This window comes from Lotus japonicus, chromosome 4, assembly GCF_012489685.1.
Source record: "Lotus japonicus ecotype B-129 chromosome 4, LjGifu_v1.2".
NCBI lineage: Eukaryota > Viridiplantae > Streptophyta > Magnoliopsida > Fabales > Fabaceae > Lotus > Lotus japonicus.
Genome location: NC_080044.1, coordinates 51,882,299 through 51,904,509, shown reverse-complemented (window position 1 = coordinate 51,904,509; position 22,211 = coordinate 51,882,299). Strand labels below are relative to the sequence as shown.

The 22,211-nt window shown below is 39.8% G+C and overlaps 1 protein-coding gene, 1 long non-coding RNA gene and 1 pseudogene across 8 annotated transcripts; all 3 read left to right on the top strand.

Annotated features, from left to right (window-relative positions):
* The window catches only part of LOC130712924 (uncharacterized), a 19,570-nt pseudogene extending 8,565 nt beyond the window's left edge, over positions 1-11,005 (top strand).
* Positions 11,006-12,469: 1,464 nt separating this feature from the next.
* On the top strand, positions 12,470-15,845 carry LOC130716296 (scarecrow-like protein 28). Of its 2 annotated transcripts, none has more exons than XM_057566503.1 (2): positions 12,470-12,757; positions 12,901-15,845. In XM_057566503.1, exon 2 carries the CDS (start codon positions 13,466-13,468, stop codon positions 15,479-15,481), a length of 2,016 nt encoding a protein of 671 aa, XP_057422486.1. In that variant the 5' UTR covers positions 12,470-12,757; positions 12,901-13,465; the 3' UTR covers positions 15,482-15,845. The 2 variants fall into 2 exon arrangements, with proteins under 2 accessions (XP_057422486.1, XP_057422485.1); XM_057566502.1 differs by having other exon boundaries at positions 12,470-12,806.
* Positions 15,846-16,534: 689 nt separating this feature from the next.
* Positions 16,535-21,096, top strand: LOC130716298 (uncharacterized). 6 transcript variants are annotated; one of them, XR_009011918.1, is made up of 10 exons: positions 16,535-16,732; positions 16,853-16,966; positions 17,308-17,583; positions 18,124-18,475; positions 18,839-18,881; positions 19,208-19,271; positions 19,365-19,457; positions 19,647-19,810; positions 19,910-19,981; positions 20,204-21,096. It is a non-coding gene; the product is annotated as an uncharacterized LOC130716298 (long non-coding RNA). The 6 variants fall into 6 exon arrangements; XR_009011916.1 differs by lacking the exon at positions 19,910-19,981; XR_009011919.1 differs by lacking the exon at positions 19,910-19,981 and having other exon boundaries at positions 16,544-16,732; positions 17,308-17,567.
* The last annotated feature ends 1,115 nt before the right edge of the window (positions 21,097-22,211 follow it).

The window sequence follows — 22,211 nt, the reverse complement described above, 5'->3', positions numbered from 1 at the left end:
TACCTCGAGGTCTTCGATTAGTGACGAACGGTGAAGCAAACGGGCAAGAAACGACGAAGATCCGGATCTCTCTCTCTCTCTAGGAACTCGCGGTTTTGGGGGGTGGGGAAAATGGGTTTTTGTGAAAAAATCTAATTTTTTCAAGCTATTTATAGGTTTTGGAAAAACGGAAAAATGATTTTTTTGCGATTCCGATTTTTCCTGCGCGTTCCTCTGCGCATTCTAAGATAGGTTCTGGCGACAGAATTCCAGAACTCAAAATAGAATTCTTGGAATTAAACCAAAAGATCCAAAATCGGCATAAGTCGGTGTAAGTCGGTTTATCCCGAAAAACTACTTTTGCAGTGATCGTCGGATGAGAAAACTTCCTTCTGAAGAAAGATTAGGAATGATGAGAGAAGTAGGAGAACGCGGGTGGAATCTTCATTTGAGTTTCCGGATAGAAAAAGTCTTCATCGTCTGTCGATCTTAGGTTTTTTCGAACTATCAGGGATTCCGTTTCGGCAAACTTCCGAGAATTGGAATTTGACGTTCGTACTTTCCAGGATTTCGCATCGAAATGGTTGTTTAAGGACGGAAAAGAGAAGTTCTAACATTTCTCTGAGGATTTTTGGAATTAGTTTCCATCGTGTCCTAAAGCGTAAATTAACTATTCACTAATACCTTCGACCTAGGATTAAGCGTATGTTAGTCGTGCTATAACTCTTTCGGTTTTTCGATACATTCTTGGACTTTTCCTGAACCTCTTTCCTTCCCAAATTTATCTTAATCAAATAACTCTTTTATTTTATTCACTTATCCAAAGCGTTAAAACTTGGGCCTTACATTACTACCCTCCAAAAAGAAAGTTTCGACCTCGAAACTTAAGGGTCAGTAAAAAAGTTCTGGATACTGTTCCTTGATCTTTTCCTTCAGCTCCCACGTTGCATCGCCGGTGTCCTTGTTCCAAATAACCTTCACTAACTCGATCTCTTTACCCCTCAACTGCTTTACCCTTGTGTCACCAATGCTGATTGGCGGTGTCTCGAAAGACAAGTTATCCTTCAACTCAATGTCATCCAGCTCGATGACGTGCGTCGGATCAGCGATATACTTCCGCAGTTGTGACACATGGAATACATCGTGAACGTTTGATAGAAAAGGCGGTAGTGCGATCTGGTAAGCTACCGGTCCCACACGACGAGTAATCTGATAAGGTCCAATGAACTTTGGCGTCAGCTTTCTTGACTTGATTGCTCGACCAACTCCTGTAGTCTGGGTAACTCGCAGGAACACATGATCTCCTTCTTCGAATTCCAGGGTTCTGCGCCTTTGATCTGCATAGCTCTTCTGCCTACTCTGAGAAGCCTTCATCTTCTCCCTGATCTGTTTAATCTTCTCAGTTGTCTGTTGCAAAAGTTCCGGTCCTACTAACAAATTCTCTCCATCTTGATACCAACATAAAGGTGTTCTACACTTGCGGCCATACAATGCCTCATACGGTGCCATACCTATGGTCGTATGAAAACTGTTGTTATATGTGAATTCAATCAGTGGCAATAGGGTGTCCCAACTGCCCTTGTTGTCTAACACGCAAGCTCGTAGCAAATCCTCCAATGATTGGATAGTTCTCTCAGTTTGCCCATCAGTCTGTGGATGATAAGCAGAGCTTAATCTCAGCCTCGTTCCCAAAGCCTCATGAAGAGCTCCCCACAGATGTGAAGTAAACTTCGGGTCTCTATCGGAAACGATACTTGTTGGCACTCCATGAAGTCGCACAATCTCAGCTATATAAATCTCTGATAGCTTATCCACGTTGTACGTAGTTCTCACCGGTATGAAATGAGCCGACTTAGTCAGTCGATCCACGATTACCCAAATCGAGTCATATCCTCTTTGAGTTCTTGGTAATGCCACGACAAAATCCATCGATATGCTATCCCATTTCCATTGAGGTACATCCAAGCTTTGTAGCATACCCGCAGATTTCTGATGTTCCACCTTCGCCTTTTGACAGGTCAAACATGCAGCTACATACTCTGCCACTTGTCTTTTCATTCCTGGCCACCAAAAATTCACCTTTAAGTCCTGGTGCATCTTTTTCATTCCAGGGTGAATGCTCAGCTTACTTTTGTGACCTTCGTCCAGTATCAACCTCCTTAGGTCAGGGTTGTTGGGTACGCAAACTCTACCCTTACACCGTAGGATATTGTCACTTCCTACCTTAAATTCCGGGTCCTTACCCTGAATTACCAAATTCCTTTTTCCGAGTAAAAATTCATCTTGTAACTGTTGGTCTCGGATTTCTTCCATCAATCCATTGGTAATCCTGATCATCCCGAACCTCAGTTCTCCCTCGGATACTCTTACGTCCAAACTCAAATCTCGGAATTGTTCCAGCAGTTGTAGCTCCTTCACCATCATTGACGAGATATGCATTTTCCTGCTCAATGCATCAGCAACAACATTAGCTTTTCCAGGATGGTATTGTAAGGTAAAATCGTAATCCTTGAGAAACTCCATCCAACGTCGTTGTCTCATGTTCAACTCCTTCTGGTCAAACAAGTACTTCAAGCTCTTGTGATCGCTAAATATGGTGAAATTGCATCCATATAAGTGATGTCTCCAGATCTTCAACGAAAACACAATGGCAGCAAGTTCTAAGTCATGAGTCGGATAGTTCTTCTCATGAGTCTTCAGTTGTCGTGAAGCATAAGCCACCACTTTCCGATGCTGCATCAGCACACATCCCAAACCTTGATGCGAAGCATCACAGTACACTTCATACGGTTCCTCTGGTTGCGGTAAGACGAGTACAGGTGACGTCGTCAAACGTTCCTTCATTGTCTGAAAGCTAGTTTCGCACGCTTCGGTCCATGCAAAAGGTTGATCCTTTCTCGTAAGTTGAGTCAAGGGTCCAACGATCTTGGCGAAATTCTCAATGAAGCGACGATAGTACCCCGCCAAACCGACAAAACTCCTGATCTCAGTCACGGTCTTTGGCCGTTCCCATGACAACACCGTCTCTACCTTTGCTGGATCCACAGCTATACCTTCTTTAGAAATCACATGGCCCAAGAATTTTACCTCTTCGAGCCAAAATTCACACTTAGAAGGGTTGGCGTACAACTTTGTCTCTCTCAACACTTGTAAAACCTGACGCAAGCGCCCTTCATGATCTTCAGCGTTCTTTGAGTAGATCAGAATGTCGTCGATAAACACCACGACGAATCGATCCAAGAACGGATGGAATGTCCTGTTCATGTAATCCATGAAGATAGCAGGTGCGTTTGTCACCCCAAATGGCATCACTAGATACTCATAGTGTCCATAACGAGTCCGGAATGCCGTCTTCTGGATATCCTCAGTCTTTACTCTGATCTGATGGTAACCCGACTTCAGGTCTATCTTTGAGAATATCGCAGCTCCTCGTAGTTGATCCATCAAATCATCAATTCTGGGTAGCGGATACCTATTCTTGACGGTTACTTTGTTCAGTTGTCGATAGTCGACACAAAGTCTAGATTTCCCATCCTTCTTTTTCACCAATAAGACGGGTGCTCCCCAAGGTGAAACGCTTGGTCGGATGAATCCTTTCGACAGAAGATCCTCAAGTTGAGACTTCAACTCCACCAATTCCGCAGGTGCCATCCGATATGGTGCAATCGAAATCGGTCCTGTTCCCGGTACGATGTCAATAGCAAATTCAATGTCGCGTACAGGCGGCAAACCAGGTACATCGCCAGGAAAAACATCCGCGAAGTCCCTCACCACTGGAATATTACTCACTTCCGAATTTCCTTTACTCTCCAAGCTCAACAAAACTGAATACTCTTGAGATCCTTCATTCAGAGAGACATTAATATGATTGGCGGATAGATACTCGGAAAGGTCCGAGTCAGGAAATACCACTCTCTTTCGGCTACAGTCCAGAAGACAATGGTAGTGGGACAACCAGTCCATCCCTAGGATAACATCTAGGTTCTTGAGAGTTAGGCACACTAGGTTAGCATGGTAAACTTTATCCCTATAGGTTACTGGGCAATACATGCATGCAGTATTGGCAAGCAGAGTTTTGGCAGGTGTGGTAACTATAAGATCGAAACTCAAAGCAGTAACGGGAAGTTTTAATCTAGTAGCACATTCCCTAGAGATAAAAGAGTGCGTTGCTCCGGAATCAAAAAGTACAGTTAGGAGATTACCGTCAATCTCGCAATCTCCCCTGATCAGACCATCAACATCTTCAGCTTCTTCACCATCCATGGTGTAGACTCTTGCCTTAGCAGCAGGACGCTTCCCACGAGCAGTGTTTACAGCTGGTTCTGTCTTGGGTGCTCTGCATTGAGCAGCAGTATGCCCCAACTTGTTACAGTTAAAGCATTTGGGCCTCATGTCAGTACAAGCATTGGCATAGTGCCCAGGCTGCCCACATCTGTAACAGGTCATCTCCCTGTTCACAGTCTGGCCTCCAGAACCTCCAGCAGTACCCACCATGGGCCTATAAGATCCTGAAGCAATTCCTCTACCTGCAGGACGTTGATACGGCTTCCTACTCTGAAATCTCCCTCTGCCTTGAAAATTTTGAGAGCCCGACCTCATCGGCCCTCCTGTCCCAACACGGTTCAGTCTCCTGTTCTTCATTATCTCCACCTCAGTGGCTTTCTCAACCAAAGTCTGAAAACGAGTGATCCCCAACGGTTTCACCGAGTCTTCAATATCGGGCCTCAGCCCATTCACAAAGCGCTTGCACATGTAGGGTTCATCGACCCCATTGCGGAAAAATCGAAAGTGCTTGGCCAACGATTCCAGCTTGGCAGCATATTCCGGGATGGACATGCTACCCTGACGAAGTGTCAGGAATTGCGACTCACGCTCGTCCCGCGCACTATCTGGAAAATACTTTTCCAGAAAAGCAGCACGAAACGAAACCCAGTTCACTTCCAAGTTGTTTGCTTCCATCATTCCTCTGGCGCCTCTCCACCAGTACTCAGCATCACCCAACAGTAGAAAGGTTGCCATTCCCACCTTGGCCCCCTCAGCAGTCTGCAATACACCGAAGATCTTTTCAATCTCCTGGATCCAGAGATCCGCTTTGTCCGGGTCCGTACCCCCCGAGAACTTAGGTGGATCCTGTCTCCTAAAATCATTCAGGCCTCTGTTCTGATCCATTGTCACTTCCCTCTGGCGTTGGTGCTGATCACGTGCCTCCTCAGCAGCACGCCTCATAGCATTATCGTTTGCCTGTGCAGTCACAGCTTGGGCCATAGTGGCCATCATCTCAGCTAGTTGGTTAGCGTTCACCATGTTCTGCTAAATTAACAAACAGTTAGTGCTCATCATAAGATAGCATCCAATATAACTATACAATATGATTAAGCAATAACTTCAAACAATTCTAAGCGAAAAATCGCTTGGCAGACAATCAATTTTTTACTCTTTGCAGAGTCACACAACCTAGCACAGAAGACCTATTCCCCAAAGACTCCCGAAGACTCGACAAGCTCTGATACCACAAATGTAACACCCCGATTTCGGAGGCGTCACTTTAGTAACCAAAAGAGAATACTTTAAGCGGAAAAACGTGAATTATTTTTTTTCGACAATATAACTAAAGACAGAAAGCAATAAAACTCCCCAACAAAAGATAAAAGGAACTACTATACAACTATATATACATGCCTCGTGTCGGGTGACAGAAAAGAGTAACGCCCGAAGGCAATATGTACAGTCCAAAATAAAGATACTGTGTCCGCAACACTAACCTACAAAAACTGAGAGCAAGTTGGCCCAGCGGCCTAAGAAAAGACCCCCTAAATCCAACCAGCTCTCTGCGATCTCCATAGGAAACCACACAAAAGCTACCGGTAGGAAAACTACCCTGTCCCCAAGAACGGAAGCATGACGGTCAGAGCATCGACACTACTCCTACACTATCCCTACCCGAGGAGCCCACACTAGCACTCGATCCTACATGCTAGCGCGGTCGTCATCCGAATCTGCATCCAGGACGACTAGGTCGGCGTACTCAACACTGCCCTCTCTGTCCACCCTAATGCGCTCCCGCACTGGACTCTCGGGCTCGGGGCCCGGAACGAGATCCGCGACGACAGCAGCAGCAGTAGACGGACTAGACTCCGTCGAAGCCCCACCTACTGGCAACTCCTCAGAAGGATCCTCATCATCTGAAGGAGATGGTGGCGGTGGAGGTACTCCCAAGCCGGGTCCGCAGTGTACTCCTGGAGGCAGGTTGAAGCTCACTATGTGCCTCCTCATCACTCCCTCCGTCAAGCGTCCAAATCGATCGACACGGTCCTCCATGATCCGACCGGTGTAGGTCGCACGGTGGCCCTCGGGATCGACCACCCATGCACCTGGGTCGTCTTGGTCAAGCATCTCGTACCTGGTCCCCCCTGATGGGCTGACCATGGTAAACCAATCCCCCATACTCATCTGACAAATGGCGTAGTCCGCCCAAACACACACAGCAGACGCGAGGGTCAACTCCAAAGAATTATATAATTAATAAAACCAGATATAATTATAGGATAATAAATACTCGCCTCTCAGGCTTATAAGTTTTGGAATAGCTTCCTAGGGTTGCATGTATCACAATAAATATAAAGAGCCATAAAAACAAGTAGCATGCCTCAAAAATAGGATAAACAGTTACCAATCACACTCAGCAACTAAGTTAGCATGTATGTTGCATGAAATGCAATGCTGGGTAACAAAATGCATTCCGGAAGAAGGATGGACATCAACGAGACGGCCCTAACACCAGCCACGGTGGGTACCTTCCTGCTCGCGTGTCTCTTACACCACACAAAAGTAGTCAGATCAGCAGTGAACCCGTAGGTCTGCCATTCCGTCTGCTACTGAGGACCACCGTAGTGTCCTAAATATGGAAATCCGGGTCTTATGACCATTTTGGAATCCACCGAGGTCCGGTATCACGCCGTGTATTAACCTCAAAATGAGTGCATGAATGCAAGTGATTAGCCAAACAACGTCTCCGACCTCACCCGACACGTCGCCACGTGTTCTAGATTAACTTAAAGTCTCTAAAAGAATACCCTAAGGAAAATGTCGATTCTGCGACAAAATACAATTAATCATAAACAAAAGAGTGCAACCACTCACGACAACTCTTCGAGTCATCAATGCTCTCACGAAGTCTCACGCTTCTGTGGAGTCTCACACATTCACAAAGTCTCACGCTTCAGTGAAGTTTTATGCTTTCACAAGGTCTCACGCCTCAGTGAATTTACACACTTGCACGAAGTCTCACGCTTCAATGAAGTTTCATGCTGTTCACGAGGTCTCACGCCTCAGTGAAGATCCATGCTTTCCACAAGGTCTCACGCCTCAGTGGAGTATCACGCATTCACAAGGTCTCACACCTCCGTGAAGCTTCTCGGCTCATCCCTTGGATGGCTAAACAACTGCTCCCAGAGCGAATGAGTATTAACATACCCAAAACTCGAAATCTTCCCAACACTTGGATCCGACGACACTTCTCGTTTTCCAAAACTAAACTTCAATCCAAAGCTTGCATCCGAGATTGTTATCTTTATTTAAAGGTTTAGAGGTTGTTTAATATCTTATGAATTTCTTTATAAAAATAGCTCTTTTTAGTCTTATCATATTCCCTATGAGTTTCAAAGTTCCCATAAACCCAAGTAATTCCCTGAGAAGGTCTCGATCCATTGGAGCATGACAAGGTCCGAACTCCGTTCGTCCTTTTAAAACTCTCTCAAAATCTCAAAAAAAAAATTCGGCATGACCTGCCCGTAATCCTCACTTTCCGGAAACATAAGCACAAGTGGAATAGCATCATTGAAACAGCTCAACCAAAAAACATAAACAGCATATTCCAACACATCCTAAGTTAACCATGTAGCACATAGCATGTGAATCATTTAGCACACAATATCATGGCATCAAGTACTCAACAAGTTCGGCCGAAGCCTCAGAAATCATTTCAGACATTTAGCAATTAGGTGCATAACACATAAATCAAGTCGAATTTCATCGACACCTAAAGCATTATCTAGTAATTCAGAGAGTAGCCCTCACCGGTGGGTCTTCCAGCTTCCTCCTCAAAATGTTCTTCAAGCTCTTCTCCTTGATTTCTTGGAATCTCCTCAAACGAACCTTAAGCAAAAATCACAGAAATCAACACCAAGAGTCAGAAACTCAGCAATCAAAGAGTCCTAGGGTTACACAGTACACTACTACCTCCGTGGTACGACAATCTAACGCGTTAAGACAAGTTTTCGAAAAATCGGATTCTCCTCCCCCCTTGATATAGCTCTCGGCCACTTTCCTTAATTGGGAGGGTCGATTTTTCTTCGATCAAACTTGGTTCCTAGGTTAACATAAGCCGTAACTAAGACGGTTCTAGGCTCGGAAAAATTTTCGGATCGAAAACTGATTTAGGGGCAGTTTGGTCATTATTTTTAGCTCAGAATTTCAAAGTTGGATTTTTGAAAAACAAATTGGATGGGGACGTCCACAACGACGTTTATGACGACAAATCCTACTAGCACTAAGCCAAGTCGATAGATTAGAGCGTAAAGGTTGCGACTTTGCCGAAAAATGGGTATTTAGGGTAGAAATTGATCCCGGCGGCATTTCGTCGACATTTGACAAAATCTAATCCGCAGAACACGCTCAGGAGCATGCAGGGAAGAAGTTTAGACGCTGAAATCAACTGATTTGAACAGTTTTTCAAAAACCTCAAAATTTTGAACTCAGAAAGTCGCAGGAGAAATGGACAGAAACGACGATTCGAAGGAGAGTATAGATTACCTACCTCGAGGTCTTCGATTAGTGACGAACGGTGAAGCAAACGGGCAAGAAACGACGAAGATCCGGATCTCTCTCTCTCTCTAGGAACTCGCGGTTTTGGGGGGTGGGGAAAATGGGTTTTTGTGAAAAAATCTAATTTTTCAAGCTATTTATAGGTTTTGGAAAAACGGAAAAATGATTTTTTTGCGATTCCGATTTTTCCTGCGCGTTCCTCTGCGCATTCTAAGATAGGTTCTGGCGACAGAATTCCAGAACTCAAAATAGAATTCTTGGAATTAAACCAAAAGATCCAAAATCGGCATAAGTCGGTGTAAGTCGGTTTATCCCGAAAAACTACTTTTTGCAGTGATCGTCGGATGAGAAAACTTCCTTCTGAAGAAAGATTAGGAATGATGAGAGAAGTAGGAGAACGCGGGTGGAATCTTCATTTGAGTTTCCGGATAGAAAAAGTCTTCATCGTCTGTCGATCTTAGGTTTTTCGAACTATCAGGGATTCCGTTTCGGCAAACTTCCGAGAATTGGAATTTGACGTTCGTACTTTCCAGGATTTCGCATCGAAATGGTTGTTTAAGGACGGAAAAGAGAAGTTCTAACATTTCTCTGAGGATTTTTGGAATTAGTTTCCATCGTGTCCTAAAGCGTAAATTAACTATTCACTAATACCTTCGACCTAGGATTAAGCGTATGTTAGTCGTGCTATAACTCTTTCGGTTTTTCGATACATTCTTGGACTTTTCCTGAACCTCTTTCCTTCCCAAATTTATCTTAATCAAATAACTCTTTTATTTTATTCACTTATCCAAAGCGTTAAAACTTGGGCCTTACAAGAACGCATTATGTGTTTTGCGAGTGGTTTTTTATGCTCTATGTTTTTGTGGTTGCTTTTAGATATTGGATTTTCTGATTGGGTTCTGAGGATAGTTTCAAATTAATAAGTTGTTTGTTGGAATTTTGATTAAGTCTTTATGGTGAACATTTTTTTTATGGGCTCATGATCAGTACACGATTATCCCCATGCAACATTTTTTTTTTTTTGATAAATGCAACATATTTTTTTATATTCCATCTTTCTACTTTTTTGCTAAATATCATTTTAAAAGGTCAACGAAATAACTTGGGACCATTGTCAGGTACATTACCATTTGTTAGCGACCATCAATGCTTCTTATCTTTGAGATCATTGTCAGATACATTACCATTTCTCCAAAAAAATGTCAGCTTTTAAATTAATCAATTACTTCCAATTAAATAAAAATCAACCAAAAACTTCATCTATAACAATAGTTTTTATATTTTGAATCGTGACCAGGTGCTTACATTAACAAAAAACATGAGGCTACAAACTGGAAGATCAGCTGCAGAGGTTGATGAGCTAAAAAAAATTTCAGAGTGGATATTAAGCATAGGAGATGGAAATGCAGGTAAGCAGGTAGAAGACGAAACAATCCTAGACATCCCTCAGGATCTTTTGATCCCACATTCAGGTGATGCAATGGCTTCTATTGTCAACTCTACTTATCCGTCTTTCCTTCAGAACTACGAAAATCCAAAATTTTTCCAAGATCGTGCTATTTTAGCTCCTACAAATGAGATTGTTGATAGTTTGAATGAATATATGATGTCATTGTTGCCTGGAGATGAGAAAACTTATTTGAGTGCCGATAACACATGTTCATCAGACATCAATTATGACAGTCAAGATGATATCCATACACCGGAGTTTTTAAACACAATAAACTCTTCAGGCTTGCCTAATCATTTGTTAAAGCTAAAAAAAGGAGCTCCAGTGATGCTTTTAAGAAACATCGACCAATCAGCTGGATTGTGCAATGGTACACGTCTGATTATCACTGAAATGGGCAAATATGTTTTGGAAGGCAAGGTTATATCAGGAACAAATGCCGGAAAAAGGGTGGCTATACCAAGGTTAACATTAACCCCATCAGATAGGAGAATTCCTTTCAAGTTTCAAAGGAGACAATTCCCTATAGCGCTATCTTTTGCCATGACAATAAACAAAAGTCAAGGACAATCTCTAAAGAGTGTGGGGTTATATTTGCCAAAACCGGTGTTTTCACATGACCAGTTATATGTAGCCTTCTCTAGAGTCACCCATCGTAAAGGATTAAAAATCCTCATTTGCGATGGTGACGACAGTAATTCAAATAGTACTTCTAATGTAGTTTACAAAGAAGTGTTTCGCAATGTAGTGTGAAGAGGATGTTTTTCACAAAAATGTTACTTTAAATGTGTGTTTAACTTTTTGTAGATAATCATGTGTATTCAAACTCTACTATATATTTTTACCCTTGCTGATTAATGAATGTTATTTGATTGATAAAACACTTGATATATACCAGCAACGAAACAAATTTGCTCATCATCAGTTCAAACCAATTCACCATACTTAATTAAAAGAAAACATCAGAATTCATAAACTAATTTATTATATCTTTTAATCAATAAAATATATTTAAATCAAGGCAAATTTAACATAAACAACACACACAAAAAAACCAAAAAATGAGTATCCCCTGTGCATTTCACGGGTAAAAAGTACTAGTAAAATTATAAATTTAAAGTTATAACATTCTCGCTTATTCCTTCTAAAAAAATAATATTTATTTAACTGACTTTACTTGTTAAATATTTAGATAATCTTTTGTATTTTTTATTAATATTTATTTTATAAATGTAGCAACATTTTTTCTTTCTGTTGAAATGAAAACAGTGAAAGCTAAACTAATAGTGCGTAATGGGCACGAGTAAGGACATATAGGTATCAAGAAAGTACGGGGACAACATTCAAGTTGCTACTCACGCGGGTAAATGGACGAGTACGAGTAAGTTTTAAAAACACAGATATAGAGATGGATATTATAATACCTACCACATTACCATCCCTACTAGCAAAATAGGCTTGCCTGCCGAGCTAGCCGTCAAACAATGACAGATCCAGTTAAAGACTTTGAGGGCAAGTGCCCTCATTTGGTTTTTTTTAAAAAATCATTACAAAAAAAAATTGAGTAGTAAAAATATGTGGTTTTTCCATAAAAAAAAAGTATGTGGTTTTTAATGACTCCTTTGGTAAAAAATGTCATCACTTGTGTTCTACTTTGCTAATTGTCCTCACTTGAGTAGTAAAAGTATGTGATTTTTTATGACTCTTTTGGTAAAAAATGCCCTCACTTGTGTCCCATTTGGTAAAAAATGATTTTACTTCTAATAATATATATTAATTTTTTTTTACAAATTTATATGTATATGTTGTCCTCACAACCTTAAATTTCTAAATCTGTCACTACCGTCAAACCACCTTTTTTAGTAACTATGATTTAAACTAAAAGTAAATCGGTTTAACTCAATCTGCATTTTGGCGGGTCATGGACGGTCCGCCAATCCATATTTCCCTAGAGCAACACCCTAAATTAATACCCTAAAAATTATGCCCCACATCCACGTAATGTAGCCAGACCCAGAAAACAATGCAACGCAGTGCAAATAGCAACGGTCATGTGAAGAACGGATATCAGGGGACAATACGTTTGAAGTGTCACGTGACAAGTCACAGTTCCACAAATTATCCGTACACCAACTCTCCCCCATTCTCCAACGGTCATTTTTCACCGACATCCACCAACGGTCATATAATAATACCTCCTTTCCGTGCCGTTTGATCTCTATCACACGGTGCACAAGTGTTCCCTTTCACCATGCTGTCATCATCATATTCCACACTTTGCTGGTAAAAATCAAACCACTCGTAGGACCAGATAAAGCACCATGATGATGGAGACAGCCCCACATTGCTGAAGAAGAAGGAGGAGGAGAAGAACTGAAGAAGAAGTAGCAGCATACATACAACTACATCACACAGCAACTATGGTGGTGGTGGAATTTATACACCATAGTAGTAGTTGTATTGTATAAAAGGAAAGCACCGTTGTTTACACCGAGTTTCTTTTGGGTAAGTGAGTTCTCAAAAGGGGTTGCTGTTGATGCAAATTCAGAGAGAGGTGGGGTTTCTTCTGGGTTGTTGTTGAAATGAAGGAATTGTTCTTCTTCCACATTTCTTCCACTGCTAATATTATGGGTTTCAATATTTCTCAGGAGGATATCTTCTGCCACAAATTCCAAGGTGCATGTTTCTGTTTCTCACATCCCTTCTTGATCTTCTTCATAAACTAGGACAAACCCAAATGCCACTTCTTTGAATGTTTCTGGAATCCGATGATCTTTTATTGTTTTGATTTTTAGTATCATAAATTCTTTCATTCTTTCCTGCATATACACATAACTTCAATTCTTTTGTTATTATATAACAATCAGCATTCTTCACATTCACAGTCACAGTCACAGATTCAATTCACATAGGAAACATTCAATTTGTAAAAAAAAAAAAACTGCACATTGGATTGGATATTCATCGGATTCCTTTTTTTCTTTGTTTGAAAAGAATTCCTTAGAATTTTCACACACACATTTTCACAACACAACACATTACATGCGCATGCAAATTGAGTTTTCCATTAAGAAAAATTCCATTCATTTCTTCTTCACCCACACTTGATCAAGCTATTATATAGAGAAAGGGAAGGGAAAAAGAAGCAGAAACAAACAGAAGCAGCAGCAATTGGGTTGAGTGAGAGAACAAGCGTTACTGCAACCATAGACAATGTTGGCTGGGTGTTCTAGTCCGGCATTGTCATCACCGAGGCACAGATTGAGGAGTGAAGCATCAGCACAGTTTCAAGCTTGCCATTTCCAGTTACCTTCCATGAGCACACAGAGATTGGACTTGCCACGCAGCGCTTTCCCTCGGAAAGACACAACAACGACCTCTTCACGCTCGCAGCCATTGAGGCCTGTGGGGATTTCAGTGGAGAAAACCAATGAATCCAAGAGCAGCACTTGTTCTCTGAAGCAGAACATTCGTCTTCCACCTCTGGCTACAACAACAGCGTCACTAGGAGGAGATATCATCAAGGGTGAGGAGTTTTGGGAGAAGAAGAGTACCAAGAGTTTGAAGAGAGTTGCAGAGCATGGAGATGATGATGATGATGATGAGTCCTTCACCAGCAGATACAAGAGGAAAAAGGGTAATGGGAATTCTGATGAGGTTCTTGAAGCAGGGGAAAATTTTGGAAGCTTTTGGTCTGTTCATAGTTTTGGAGGCCTTAACCTTCCTTCTTCACTTCCTTTCTCTCTGAATTGTTCTGGGGATGAAGAGAGGGTGTGTTTTGCTCCTGCTGAAGTGATTTCTGCACCTTTGCCTTTCTCAAACAACAATCCTTGGCTGGAATCTGCTGTAACAACAATCACCAATTTTGGTGAGGGAAGCCACCAACACCAGCAGCATGTTAAGGAAGGTTCAGTCTCCAATGATTCATCAGATAGCCAGAGCTTGAGCCTGAGGTTGAATGAGAATGTTACATCAGAACTTGAAGTGGGAAATGGTTCAGGGAATCCTCATCACCATGAAGTGGAGACAGGGGAAGAGGATGAACAAGAGGAGCATCGTGGGTTTGAGCTTGTAAGCTTTCTCACTGGTTGTGTTGATGCCATTTCTTCAAGGAATGTGACTGCTATCAACCATTTCATTGCAAAATTGGGTGAACTTGCATCTCCAAGAGGAAGAACCTCCATAAGCCGCATTTGTGCTTATTTCACTGAAGCCTTAGCCATCAGAATCACCAGGCTCTGGCCTCATGTTTTTCATGTCACCACTATCCCTCGGGTTTTGGATGATGATGAAACCGTCACTGCACTGAGGCTTCTCAACCAGATCACCCCAGTTCCCAAGTTTCTCCATTTCACATCAAATGAGATGCTGCTGAGGGCTTTTGAAGGGAAAGACAGGGTTCACATCATAGATTTTGACATTAAGCAAGGTCTTCAATGGCCTAGCTTGTTCCAAAGCTTAGCCTCCAGAACTCATCCTCCAAGCCATGTTAGAATCACTGGTGTGGGGGAATCTAAGCAAGAGCTGAATGAAACTGGAGACAGACTTGCAGGTTTTGCTGAGGCACTGAACCTTCCCTTTGAGTTTCACCCAGTTGTGGATAGGCTTGAAGATGTTAGGCTATGGATGCTTCATGTGAAGGAGCATGAGAGTGTGGCTGTGAATTGCTTTTTGCAGCTCCACAAGACTCTCTATGATGGTAGTGGAGGAGCATTGAGGGATTTCTTAGGCCTAATTCGCAGCACGAATCCTACTATTGTTGTCATGGCAGAGCAGGAAGCAGAACACAATGAAGCAAGGTTGGAAACAAGGGTGTGCAATTCCTTGAAATACTACTCAGCTCTGTTTGATTCCATTGACCACATTGGCCTTCAAGAACAAAGCCCTGTGAGGATCAAGATAGAGGAGATGTATGCAAGGGAGATAAGGAACATCATTGCTTGTGAAGGGAGGGAGAGAGCGGAGAGGCACGAGAGTTTCGCGAAATGGAGGAAGTTGATGGTGGAGCAAGGAGGGTTCAGATGCATGGGAGTTACTGAGAGGGAATTGGTTCAGAGCCGGTTTCTGTTGAAGATGTATTCCTGTGAGAATTACAGTGTGATGAAGCAGGAGGAGGATGGTGGAGAAGGACTCACTTTGGGTTGGCTTGATCAGCCTCTCTACACGGTCTCGGCATGGACACCGGTTGATGCAGCAGGAAGTTCATCATCATTTTCTCAGCCAGCTTGATTCAGCAACAGATTTTCTTTTCATCATACAGAGACAGATATACAGAGAAAAAGGGTAGAGTATTATTCTTTGTAGGTAGGAAAATTGTCATGACTATTCGTTCATTCTTTGTTGCAGATAAGATTTATTAGTTTCAAAGAAGTAGCTGGTGCAATTGTTTATCAGTACAGCAATACTGTTTTCTGTTCTTTATTCATATAGTCCAGATTTCTTGATACGTTTGTAGTCAACTTATGTTCATTGTTTCATTCTTTATGTAAGCTGAAATTCTTTTGTCAAGTCCTTGTAATTGGATAAGTTGCTATTACTACTATTCTATTGAATGTGAAAAGTGAAATGAAATTCAGTATACATTTGGAGTCAATTTCTGCAATTCCTTCTTTCTTGTTGTAGTTTCATATGTTTCTCAATTTGATATAATCTGAATCTATCAAACATTTTACTTCCTAGTGAAATTATAATCTGAATCTATCAAACATTTTACTTGGAACTGTTTTTAAGTCGTAACTAGCAATGGAGGATGCAGGTTATTATGAGTTTAACTATCAAAGTAATGCAGGATTTTACAAGCAGAAACATAATTTTGTTGTAACAGTAATTGTCACCAATACAATCTGGACACAATCGTTTGCTGCACTTGTCTTTATTTTTCCTAAGATAAGAAGTAATAGCGGACCGGAAATTGTTGTTGATAATTTGATATTTACATATCGATTATTGTCAGGACAAATTATTATAACTTTGATGCTAGAAAAGTGTTTTCCTAAACTTAAAGTGTTCTTGGTAACTTTTTTCTTCTTCTGATCTATACATACTAGAAAGGGATAGAATTTTTTCTACTATTCACATTAGGGTTTTGTATAAATGTTTCGCAGATGCACCATAAGGATTCCTTTTTGTTACTTTTTAGTTTTTTATTTGGTTTAAATTGAAGTTTTAAAATTATTATGTGGTTACTTTTTGTTATTTTAGTTGGTGGTAATCAACTTTATTTGCCTTTTCACCGGTTTTCTACTTTTCTGACTACTTTTCATGTTTTTTCATCTTCTCTGATATCTAATGTTACTTTTGAAGAAAAACTGAACTTTTCAGCATACTTTTTGATAGTTTAAAACCATTATAACTTTTCTTCTTCATCTATTTAATCCCTCCAACCACCCACATTCGAAGCTTTTTGTTCATAAGGTGGGGTTTTGATGGCTGGGTGTGGCGACAAGAAAGGAGATGATGGTCTCGTGATTGGGTTGCGAGGTAGAGCATTGGATTCGATTCCGATTTCAATTTCTTATTACTTCAGGTTCCACATCCAATCCTCACAACGTACTGCTATTTTCAATTCAGATTCTTACTTCTTTTATTTTGATTTCTCAGTCGGAGTCGCATGCATTGCTTAAATTTCAAGTTCAGATTAAAGTTCCTCAAAATTTCTACAGGGCATTGAGTACAAGGTTGAGGAGGCTTATTAGTTTCGGGAAGCTGGAAAAGGTAGATTAATTATCTATACTGCTTTTATAATGTGATACTTTCATTCATGAGCAAAATAGTTTTTTCAAAATTTTCATGATTTCAGTTTCAGCTTGGATTAGGAAGAATATGCTAAATGCTAAATTTAGTCTTTGATTTGAGATTACTTTGTCATTGGAAGAGTTTCAGCATGTCGTTGGTTGGAATTCTTCCAATTATCTGATAACCATGTTCCGGTTCAATGTTTTGAATAATAAGAGAAATTTTCTTTGAGTGAACTTTGTTTTGATTCAAATTCTTAGTTCAGTTCTGATTGTAAGCAATGTTGCTTACTTTGAGTATGTTCCATCTATATATTGCAGGTTATAATTGATTCATAGCCTTCGACAGTGGCTGTACTTGCCAGCTTTGTTATTTGGTGAGCCAGTTAGAGTTTTTGGAGTTGCTGGGCTTGTACTTTGTGTCAAGTGTTCTTCTCAAGGAGTTTCTTGTCAAGCAGCTCCAAAACTCTGAGATTTCGAGGCGTGAGGAAGTTGGGAGTTACCAATTGAGAAAGAAGAAATCCAACAAGCCATGTGGGTTTGTTGATGTTTCAATTCGTGTTTTTAAGGACAAGGAAGAGGTAGATTCACACCTAGGTATATGGTTATTTCACAACCTTCAAATGAAATAAAAATAGTTCCTTTTTGATCCACTATAGTTATTTTTTTGTTTCTGCTTTCTTACCCAGTTCTTAATTCACTATACTCAAATTGGGTGTCATGCTTTTGTGGAAAAGTTGACAACTTTGATTGAAGTTTAAGTAAATGTCTGGTTTCACCATTCCCACATAAGTCTAGGCATGTTTGCTATTAGCTTTTAACTAGAACTGTTATAGAGCATTTCACTTCGGAACCAAACATGTTATTAAGTGTGTCTGTTATAAGTTAAAACTAAAGTTAGAGTATTGTGTTTTGATTAAATGTTTGGATCAGCTTCTCATTCAGCAAAATCAACTCTGAAACCCAGAAGCTACTCGTGTAAGCTTCACCCTGTAATTGAGTCCATAGAATGAGTTCCTTTTACTTTTGTATATTAGAGTGAAATATTGTTTCTAAGATCAACCAACTGATAACTAGACATGACTAAAATTTTAAAAGTATATTCAAGTGATTTCAGCTCTATATTTTGTTATACAGGTGAGGGGGGAGGAATATTTCTCTCAGATCATGGAAAGAAGGGTGGATTTGGACAAGCGTATCCACAACAAATGGCTCCAGCTTCACTCCATGGACTAGAAAAACAAGCACAAATCAATAACCCTCACTCACATCCAGTTCCATTTCCTGCAAACTACTCGAACCCATATGTGGGTGGACCAAGCTACCCTGCAACTGCTGGACCGAGTTATCAACCACCCCGAACTCATCCACCACCAGTCCACCACTGTCGCCACCACTCTCAAATGCTGGTTATCATTCCTCGATATATTGCAGGTTATAATTGACTCACAGCCTTCAACAGTGGCTGTACTTGCAGCTTTGTTATTTGGTGAGTCAGTTAGAGTTGTTAGAGTTGCTTGGCTTGTACTTTGAGTCATATTAGATGTTATGTAGTCAGTAATATTCTCTCTCTCTTTCCTCCCTGCCCCCTTCTGCGCCTGGTGAGTCAATTAATATGATATATGTAGTCTGAATTTCCCTCATCACGCCAATTTTTTTCTTCATTTTGCAGTTTCTTTTTCTCTAAATTTTTTTGCCTTTGCTCACAAGGGGCTCCTGGTATTCAGTAACCAGGGTTCCAGTTTCTCTGTTGCACCATTCTCTTCTATGTATTTTTTATTTATCTTAGTTTTCATTGTGTTTTTCATGCATGGAGTCTGTTACTTGTTCTTATTTCTTTTCTGGATTTCAGTTTTCGGTTAGCGCAGGTGTGTGATTGAAGCCACTTGGAGGAGGTATGTGTTTGGGCCTCAGATTAAGTTTTGATTTAATGTTAATCAAGTATTTGGTTTCTATCTATGCCCCCTGATCAATAATGACTAAAAATATGAAAAGCATTGTCTTGATGCAAGGATAGAATGATATATTGCAACTTGATACATAATATGAATGTTAGTATGATGGTTTTGTTTGTTTTCAAATAATAAAATTTGTACAGTACTTTTTTCCTCAAACACAATTTCCTGTCATTTCAATTTTATTTGAGGTGTAGACTACTACTTTTTTTTTTGTTCTTTGTTACTTTCTTTTAATAGCTAATATCTATTTGTTCTTTGTTTAGCATTGAATTTCTGGTTCCAGTTCCTGAACACTTGAGAACTGATGTGTGTGGGGTTCTGTTGTTGGTAAGCAATCCGACTCTTTCCATGAATAGGTTTTGGCATTTAGCCACGTGTCTATGTAGTTCTTAACTCATTTTGTTAATATGTCCTCTTTAGGTCGTGTTTGGCTTCTTAGAAATTGAGAACTTGAAAAAGGTAGAACTAGAGGAGAAGATTAAAGAAAACTTACAAGCAACACCATATATCAAGGTAGACCTTGACATTCATATCTTCATGTTAATATTTTTGTTCTTTCTTATGGTTCTCTGCTCTGTCTCTAGAATGCTGTGATGTTTTGCAAACAATATTGAGTCTCTCTCCACAACACACAAAGTTGTCTGGTATGAGTTTTTTATTTTGCGTTTAGGTTTTCTCATACTGTATTTTCTTCTTTTTCAGGCAAAACACAGTTTAACTATAGATATGTGGGGGACGGGAGATCCGACACATTTAGGTGGGGCTATCTACATCCCTGAGTGTGCTTTTATTTCATACGAAAAACTTGTGCTTCTTTCATCGAATGGGATTTGAGTGCAGAAGAAGTTTTGGGTGTCAGATGGAAGGTATGAATAGCAAGAGTACTTTTGTCCATCCTACTTTCAGTAGTTTAGTTATTTCTTCTCTTATTATGTTTCACCCCATGATTCCTTAACATTTTGTAGATATTCACACCATCCCCTTCCAAACTCTGTCTTGGTCAGCTTTGCATCATTTGATTTGGGAGTTGGGTTGTGGTAGTTGATTTTTGTTCTTGATTTTTAAACTTTTGTATCATCATCTATCACCTCAATCCACATGCAGTAGATATCCCACATAGTAACTTTTAATTTGATTTTGGTTGTCTTAATATTTTGATTGACGCATATAAAGATAACCCAAATAGAGGAAATTAGCGTTAGACAATATTCCTCCTAAGTCCTCAGAATAAAAATTGTCAACTATTTTATTGATTGCAGAATAAAACCTACAGTGGAAGTTACTGCAGCTACCCCAAATGCAAGGTCAGAGAATGATGCTGCTGATAATTTTAGCTGCTCTAAGAACAAGTGTGACTCTGAGGTTTTAGATCACGAGGAAGAAAGTTACTTAAATTCTTTACTCAGTCTTGAACATGAAGACTCTGAGTGGCTCTTAGATTCAAAACCTGACGGATTTTCATCTAAGAACCCTTCAACCCCTCTTAGCTACAACTGTGAATCTTTCAACAGGATCTCAGATGTGAATCTTTCTCTTAGCCCTTATTATGAGGCAAGTTAGGGTATTGAGATTCTTCCTTCAGCCTCTACTATTTGTTCATTGACTGAAGTGCATTGTGGATGTTAGAAGATAATATGTCAATGGATAATCTATTAGAAGCTGCAAACATGGAAGAGTTATGTGGCTGATGTACCACTTCTTGGGCCATTTAAAGGGAAATCCAATTGGAATTCAGAGGAACCAAACATTCCTTCTCGATTGCTACATTCACTCAATATAATATGTAGGTGTGCGGTGTTAGCAAAGCTTCGATGGTGATTAAATAACGGGAATAAATAGAATGATTCAAAACTTGGAAAAGCTATGCCATTGCCTTGCAATTGAAAATCAATTTACTATCTCGATAGAAGTCATTTTAAGCAGTGAAAGAGAGCTCTGAGAAAGGCTTGTGGATTTTAGGTTTTCTTCTTTCCAAAATAGCATGTCCTCCCCTGAACTAGCATAGATGCAACTACGAATTGCTTTAGACATGAACATGTACGAGAGCGGTTGAAATTCATTGTATCAAAAGTTGCTCATAAAAAAAGGTACTGCTTTCCTCTATGTGTAGTATATTTTATATTTTTATATTTTGTTCCTTTCTCCTATTTCATAGCTTTGTTCATGCACAAACTTCCTTGCCCTAGAATTGAGGCTAATCAGATATCAATTCTGAGTAATATATAGTAGTATTTTTCTAAAAAAGTTATAGAAACATTATCTGGTTGTAGTGGAAACTGTACATGCTGGAATTCTTTTTCTTTGTTTGTAGAACTTGATGGAAGTACTCAAAATGGAAGAACATGATAGTAGAAGATAACTATAATTGGTATCATAGAACAAAATGGTGCCGTTCCCATCCTTCCCATTAATACTACTCAGACAATAGTTTCTTTTTGTTTTGGTGACATCAAATATGTATAATGTCAAAAGTTGTTGCCAACCCGAGTAATAATTCATCTTTGAGAAGCTTTCTGGCACATGGCTATAACCAAAATGTTATGTCAATTGTGGTAGTGGTTTGCTATTAAAACTTGATGAGGTAGACTTCACAGAGTAATTGGTTCTTATATCAATTAAGGTGACGTTTAGTTTGCCCAAATAAACATTATCAATTCAATAGCCAAAACTGCATATTGTCATTCACATATTATTGTCATTCACAAGAAGTGTTAATTTAGAAGAGAAAATAGTAGATACACCGTTAGTGTAAACTTTTTTTCACATAAACATTCAATTGTTTTCCTTCACATCAGAAAACTCAATTTCAAATTAACATAAATAAAAGAGGAATGTAGTTGTTAGTCCTATGTGGCATAGAATGATTGAATGTCGGTGTAATTCATATCCATTAAACTCATTTTATAAAGTATTAACATCAAATGAAACTTTTATTGTATAATAACTAATTTTTAAATAAATAATATTAAAGAAAAAATGATGAGATATGAATGGATGATAAAACATTTTTGGTCTAATGAAACATGTAAAAAAAGTTATTTAATATTTTAATATATTTTAAAATATGATATAATTTTTTTTTTTAAATAGCATCCGTGCATCGCACGGGTACCTACCTAGTAAATAACATGGATACATGAGATAGAATTACTAAGTACCGCTCCAACTAAGTAATAAGTAGAACTATAGGTACATAGAGCTATACCTCATGCTTCAAAATACAATGAGCAAAAGCAATGGTAAACCCCACCCAAGATATGAAGAGAG